The 7148-nt window shown below is 49.1% G+C and overlaps 1 protein-coding gene across 2 annotated transcripts; it reads left to right on the forward strand.

Moving 5' to 3' along the window:
• The first annotated feature begins 378 nt into the window (after nucleotides 1–378).
• Nucleotides 379–6542, forward strand: LOC132692369 (putative speedy protein E7). Of its 2 annotated transcripts, none has more exons than XM_060654783.3 (9): nucleotides 379–1151; nucleotides 1519–1631; nucleotides 2098–2214; nucleotides 2400–2594; nucleotides 4143–4201; nucleotides 4552–4637; nucleotides 5162–5336; nucleotides 5428–5525; nucleotides 6357–6542. In XM_060654783.3, exons 1-8 carry the CDS (start codon nucleotides 1144–1146, stop codon nucleotides 5485–5487), a joined length of 813 nt encoding a protein of 270 aa, XP_060510766.1. In that variant the 5' UTR covers nucleotides 379–1143; the 3' UTR covers nucleotides 5488–5525; nucleotides 6357–6542. The 2 variants fall into 2 exon arrangements, with proteins under 2 accessions (XP_060510766.1, XP_078300860.1); XM_078444734.2 differs by having other exon boundaries at nucleotides 380–1085.
• The last annotated feature ends 606 nt before the right edge of the window (nucleotides 6543–7148 follow it).

Consider the following 7148-nt stretch of genomic DNA (forward strand, 5'->3'; position numbering starts at 1 on the left):
AACGTTGGAAGGTGCCCACAGCTAGCACTAGTGTATTTTTTGTCACTTCAAAGCACCTATGGACAGGCCTTTGCTTTTCCATACAAGAGTGAGCTTAGCAATGCTCTGCTTCATTCTAGGCCATTAGATAGGTTCCTTGTTAAAGTTGCACAAAAAGAAAAAGATTCCATTGAGTCAATAGGTAGTAATGATTCTGTTAGTGATAGTGAAAGTCGTCCAACACAATAACCCTCCTCTCTCTTGTCTCCCAGCCACGAAAGTTTTCAAAGGTTTTCAAAGATGAGTGCAGGTTAATTTATTTTTCTTTATATTTTGTACTTTCTTTCTTATTTTGTATTATATTACAGTATGTAATCATTTTTATATGAATATTTTTGAGTGCTAGAACGAATCATCTGAGTTTCCATTATTTCTTATGGGGAAATTCACTTTGATATGCAAGTGCTTTGGATTACAAGTATGTTTCCAGAATGAATCATGCTCACAAACCAAGGTTTTACTATATTTGCAAACCATGGGTCTTACAAAGGACTTGTATCCAGAATACATAAAAAGCTCTCAAAATGCAATAGTAAAGAAGGAAACAATTCAGTTTCACCAGAGGATATACAGATGGCAAATACATGTGAAAAAGATGTTCAAAATGATGTGTGACTACGTGAATTACTTTTATTATGGATGAGGAACTAATCAGCTTTCAAGTTTGTGCTTTCTCAGTTTTTAATATGTGGATGCATTGCTTTCATCGGGAATCATTAATCGATTTGATTAAACACAAGATGAGTTTCAAAGCAGAGAGAATGTTGGGATAAGAGGAGGTTGAGTCCAGTCCTCTGGCTTGGATACTAACTCCCCTCCCCTTGAGGCCCATCGCCTTTTCCTCGAGCACCTTTTATAGAGCAAAGAGCAGCTCCTAGTGGAATAGTGTGATGTCATCAGTGACTTGGGGCAAGGGCTCTGGAATCTTAGAAGCCATTTGATCTCAAACACCTGGCTACAGTCAGTGTTCTCACACTGTTCTGAGGCTGTGCTCTGAGTAAGTGTGAGGGGCCTAGATCCTGAGAGAGCCAGGACGTGTGTTCTGGGTGAGTGTTGCTCGTTCCTGTACTAGACTGGTGTGTAAGACCATCCAGCTTGGCCCTCATGGAAAGGTAACTGAGACTCAACTATCACTGCCCCTGGCCATTCTTCCCTTGAGCACTGGTCAGACCACAGGTTCTAATCCCAAATCCAAAGTGCTCTAGCCATGGTCAAGGAACACATCCTAGACAAGTTAAGTCACCATTTTCTCATCTGTAAATCAGGTAAGCTATACATCTCACCTTACAGATCATTATAAGGATTGAATGAGGTCATTCTCTATGTATTATTGATCAATATTGGAAGTTCAACAAGCAATCAATAACTGTTAGCTATTTTTACCATTCTAATTATTATCAGGTTTCACAAGGAGCAGGTTAAGCAAACAGAAATGGCCAGTCAGAATCAGGTTGATCCCTTCCCTCTTTTTGTATGCAGAGAAGACAGGACCCCTCTGGGCTCCACATCGGCTGCCTCAGAGACTGCTCCGAGCCAACAGGACGCAGCAAAGAAGAGTCAGAAGAAAAGGGTGTGCATGGAAGGGAAGGCAGGTGTGCGTGGTCGTCTGGCCTCTAACCCTGATTTCTGAACGAATGAAACTGATAGAAGACCATAGCTCCTCTCTCCTTCCTCCTCTCTACTCTCATGTGTTTGGATCTGCATGGGCAGGAGAAAGGGTGTTCAGGGTGAGACAGGGAGATCACTATCATGTTCACTTTTATACCTGTTAAAGACAGCTAGGACTAGAGAACTTCACATCTGTCTCTATAGAGGTATCCCCCAGGCAGAATGATCCATGGAAAGAGGCACAGGAGAGTGATTTTGCCTGGCAAAGAAAGGGAAATAATAGCTCAATTCCTACCCTCCTTTATAGACAAGGGCGAAGGGGTGATGGTCATTCTCTTATCCCTTCAGATGTCACATGCAAAATTCTCAAGGTGAGTGGGCAAGGAAGGGCCTAGCATTTCCCAGGTGGGCCCCCTATGATGACGCAGGATCCTTCCTTTCTCCCTGCAGCTCCACAGAATAGGAGCCCTCTGGCCTCCAGTTCTGCATCTTCAGAGGTTGTCCCTGAGCAGAGAGCCAGGACAATGAGAGGCCAGAAGAAGAGGAGATGGACGGATGTGAAGGCAGGTATGTGTCCCTAGGCATCCCTCAGCTTCCCTGCACCAAGTGTCAGCTAATGCCGAGTAACTCACTTGTTATCTTATCTTCACAAGACTCGTCCAGTCTTCAGAATGAGCTGCAAGGAAAGGATTCCACCTCTCAGGTGGGTCACATCCACACACTCCGAGTGACCGAGTCTGTTGTTCCCGCAGGGACCCAGGAGAGAAGTGCCCCGGCCTCCAATTCCACCACCTCTGAAGCTCTCTCTGAGCTGAAGTCCTGGAAGAAGAGGGGGCAGAAGAACATATGGACTGTCAATCATGTTGAGGGGACAAAACTCAGGATGAACAAGAGGAGAAGACCCAGTTACCGTCCTGAAGACCAAGAAGCATTCTACCGACTTCTGGGTGTGTGCTCTGGGCTGACAGAGTGTTCAGGGCCCTGCTGAGCTGAAAATCGTGTGGGAGGCAGTGGCTCTGGGATCATGCTCAAACCTCCCCCAGGTGCTAAGCTCTAAGGTGTCCAGGTGGTGTGGACACAGAGCGACCCTGCTTCTTCTGTGGAGTTGGCAGGTTCTTCCTCTCTGAGACAAGTTCTTGGAGAGAGAGGATGAAGGGTCACACTAGGGAGTCATCAACTGTCAAGACATTTCACAACCAACCAAGGGGTCCCTCCTCTACCCACTGAGATAGAGTCATGTATTCCCTGCAAGTAAGAGTTCAGAGATCAGTGATGAAAAGGCAACCTAGATCTTGCTGCCTTTGTGTTCAAGGTCGGGGAGACAAAAAACAACCTCATACAGAAATAGGCTGCTCTCAGCCAATGACAAACGCGAAGACATAAATTTTTTCAAAGGCAATGATGCCTGGAGATGGGGCCTGAGCAAGGATAGGGGAGCTTTATGAAATGGAGTACTCAGGGAAGGTCTGTCTGAGAAGGTGGCATCAGGACCAGAGGCAGGACTGAGTGTCACATATTTAGGGACAACACTGAGATCACATTGTCCAATACAGCATTCATTAGCCACATGGAGCTATTTAAATGTCATTTTAAGTGAATTCAATAAGCTTTTAAAATTCAGTTTCTTGATCTCATGAGCCACATTTCAAGAGTGTGGTAGCCACCCATGCCTAATGGCTACCATATTGAACAATACAGATATAGAACATTGTCATCATCACAGAACGTTCTACTGAAGAAATCCAGACTGACTGGAGAGAGGTCAAGGAGCACGAAATGATCCATGACTCCTCCATCCCCACTGTGCAAATGTCATTGTCCCAGGCAAGGAATGAGGGATACGCAGCACTGGACATTCTCAGGTCTTCACTGGAAAATGGGGCCTCCAGGGGACACCTCTAATCCCCAACAAGCCTTCTGGGAGCAGGGGAAGCCATATCATTATCTTCCGGAAGCAAGCAGATCCAGGAGAGAAGGGGCAGGTGCCTAGTGCCTCGGGTTGGAGGTTGGGGAGGCTGCAAACTCACCACCACAGGCTCAGGGTGCTCAGTTAATCAGGTGGGGCAGGGAAACTCTGGACAGTCAGAGCATGATAAAGTGACAAGGATGTGGTGTCACAGAGACCCATGGCCATATGCAAGCTTCTGGCTTGAGGCAAATTTGTTAAGCTTTGAGAGCCGGGTCACATCTCTGTGATAAAAAAAAAAAAAAAAGTGCCCCCTGCCATCACATGGAAGATTAAATTATAATAGCAAACTCCATGCCCCACATTTGAAACTCACAATACAGGTGCCAGTGGAAGGAATAGCAGCTATTACTAATGTTAAGGCTCGTAAGCCTCCTGGAAGAAAGGAGGCTGCCTCCACTTCCATGAGACAAAGGAACTTGGAGAGGCTCCGGTTTTCCTCCTTCCCTCTGGGTTGTCCCACAGCCCTTCACTCACATCTCCCAGAAGGGTTGCCCCAAGGCCCTCATCACTTTCCCTTCCTTTGCAGAGGATCCTGTTATCCAGAGCTTCTTGGAAGCTGACATTTTCCTCAAAGTGTCTGATAAGGTATCTGCTGCATAATGATGAGGGACCGAGGGGTCTACAGAGTCCCCACTCCATGAGGGCAAGAACAGAGAGCCAGATTTCTGCCCAGGCAGGAGAAGACCTGGAGAGACCTGCTCTCAGTGCCAGAGAAGGAAAGGACACACTGCCCGTGGCCTGCCCTGCCCACTGGAATCTTCTGCTGGCCTTCCCGTCAGCTCCCCTCCACATGCCAAAGGGCCTCAGCACAGCCTCCCTCCTCCACCTCTGCTGAGGGTTTCCCACTATGGCCGTTGGATGGGGCAGGACCCATGGCCTGTGCAGGACACTCTCACCCTTCTATTCACCCCTCACCTGCCTCCTACTCCACACAGTACCTGCTTTCCATGGTGGTGGAATATTTTGGCCGTGTCGGGCTGCCTGGACACCTCTACAACAGGATCCACTTCTTCCTGGCCCTGTGAGTGCCTCCCTGGGGGCCTGTTCTCAGTTCTGCCCAAACCCCCCATTCCCACAGCCTCACCAGCCCACCTGGGTGCGTGGCCATGCTATGAGCCAGAGAGTCCCCACTGGTAGTCCCTCTTGGCCACAGAGCAGACAAAAGGTCTTCAGGGGTCAGACGTTCTTGGGGGAGAGGAAGGCGATGAGCAAGGTCCTGCGATAAAGAAGAGTCAGGAAACACCACTGGCTGCTCAGAGACTGCGTGACCCAAGAGAGGAGGCCACAGGGAAATGGCAGACAGCCAGAACCTTGACTCGGGCCAGGCACAGCATGGGTCCTGTAGGCTTAGTGTTGAGGATAGTCCTGCTGTCCCTCTGGACCCAGGCGCCCTGCAGAGAGGGCTTCCCGGACCCTCCCTCCTGGATAGACCGACCCAGGCACCGGGTCCTCCGGTGTGGCCTCCGCAGACTCTCCCCACTGTGCTGCCTGAGGCTGGCTGTGGGCACTGGGGCCTGCCAAGCTTCCTTGCTTTTCCCATGGCAGCTACATTGCCTCCGACATGGAGGAGGACAACCCCACATCCAAACGGAGCATCTTCCAGTTCCTGCTGGGCAGGGAGCACTGGCCAGACCTCTACAAGGAGTTCCTGAAGCTGAAGGTGGAGTTCTTCCATGCAATGGGGCACCGAGCCTGGGTCACCCCGGAGTTGTGTGAGGAGGTCTGTGGGGGACGAGGGCCAGGAGGCACAGCCCAGAGGCGGTGGGGCTGGGGCCTTTCTCCAAGTGCTTACGTTGCTGTTTCCCTTTCAGATCCAGGCCCAGAACCCACATCACTGGGTCTGGAGTCGGGCACGCCAGTGCGCCCCCTAGGTCCCCAGGGAACAGAACGGGGGCTGCAGGTGGTCCCGGTGAGTGCTCCAGGGCTCTGCAGGGTTGGACAACCCCACCCTCCATGCCCCTGCGGTCACCTCCTAGGCTGGCGTGAAGAGGAAGCATAATAGCATCCCTTAATGCATATTAGCATAGTAACGACTCTGAGAACTCCTGTGGTAAAGAAAGTAATTACCTGTGCTTATATCAAAATTCTCCAAATGATTTTCATTATGGAATCATGTAAGCAACACAAGATCCAAATTTGCATATCAAAAAAATTTTTTGGAAAGCTCCTGGAAATGCTGATCTAGGTAATGAAAACTTCTGCAGGGTTTTCGATCTGAGTTGAAAATTTTTAAACATAAATAAATGGAAGACACTGAAGTCATCCTTTCTGGAAAAGGGGCTGTTACCCTGGTGGCTCTTGGGAGGAAAGACAGATTATTTCCAGCATGTGATCAAAAGTGGTATTTGTTTTGCTCCCACATGAAGCAAGCCTAGTAGCTGGGTCCCTGAAGGATATGTCAGGGTCTCACCGTGTCATGGACAGAAGGAGTTCCCAGGGCTCCTGGTCTCTGCAGAAATAAAATCGCTGGGGGGAGCGGGGAGGGGAGGAGGGGGGTGGGGAACAAGCCCACAGAACTGTGAGGAAGTACACCATAGATGACACATTTATAGAAAACAATCACTTGACTAGCATCCACTCTTTAGAATATGTTTTCTTTAGTTTAAATTTAGTTTTTATACTTGGGTTTACTTGAAGTCAGGGGAGATCTTCGGTGAAATGCATCAGGAATCCTTTGCCTGGGGACACGGCTATACTAGAATAATCTTGTGAACTGAGCTCCCCCCTCCCCTCTTTGCAGGATGTGATGGAGCCTATTCTCATCCTACGAGAAAGAAGGTCAAATGTGCTTTGTGATAAACCAAGTTTAGGATAAAGTTTAATTCATCCACAGGCTTTTTCCTTGAAGACAAACAACTATTATATATGTCAGAACCTCAATATGCCAAAGAATGACTGCCACAATAAAAAGGAGACAAATAATGTGTACTGGGGCTGCTCTTGGGTCTGGTCACTTGTAAGAGCAATGAGGGTGGCAGTTGATTTTGCCTGAGCCCCTTTCCAACATGCACCTTGTGGTGAGCTGATGAGAACTTCCTCACTCGAGAGTTTGCCTCTTCCACTCCGATCTCGCTTTCTTTTCTTGTAGCTCCCGCCCAACCCCTGCCTCCCCCTGCCCCGACACCAAGCTGCTGCCTCCTTCGCAGCCTCTGGGAGCTACACAGGGATAGCATCGGGCCTCCAGCTTTCCTCAGACTTGCAGGAAAGAGGGTGCAGGGAGAGCCAGGACCACCGCAGCCTGAATAGCACAGTGACCCCCCAACCTTCCAGTGGGTGTCAGCCAGCAAAGGCCCTGACCCCTGGATAACCTGGAAGGGTACAGTAGTAACATGGAGGGGAGACCAAAAGAGTCAACATGCCAGAAAAGGAGCCTCTGCAGAGACTGAGGCCAGGCAGAGGGAGAAGGGACAGAAAGTCCAGGAAGAGACCTGGACCACTGAGGAGGAAGTGAAGGAAGAGGCCAAAGAAACTGCTAGAAGATGGTGAGGAAAAGAGGAGGAGACAGGAAGGGGAGAAACACATTGGGAGAGAG

Source organism: Panthera onca, chromosome A3 (assembly GCF_046562875.1).
Source record: "Panthera onca isolate mPanOnc1 chromosome A3, mPanOnc1 haplotype 2, whole genome shotgun sequence".
NCBI lineage: Eukaryota > Metazoa > Chordata > Mammalia > Carnivora > Felidae > Panthera > Panthera onca.

Coding starts and splice junctions, on each gene's coding strand:
- LOC132692369 (XM_060654783.3), top strand. Junction 1,632..2,097: donor GTGCATGGAAGGGAAGGCAG/GTGTGCGTGGTC, acceptor TTCTCCCTGCAG/CTCCACAGAATAGGAGCCCT. Junction 2,215..2,399: donor ATGGACGGATGTGAAGGCAG/GTATGTGTCCCT, acceptor TTGTTCCCGCAG/GGACCCAGGAGAGAAGTGCC.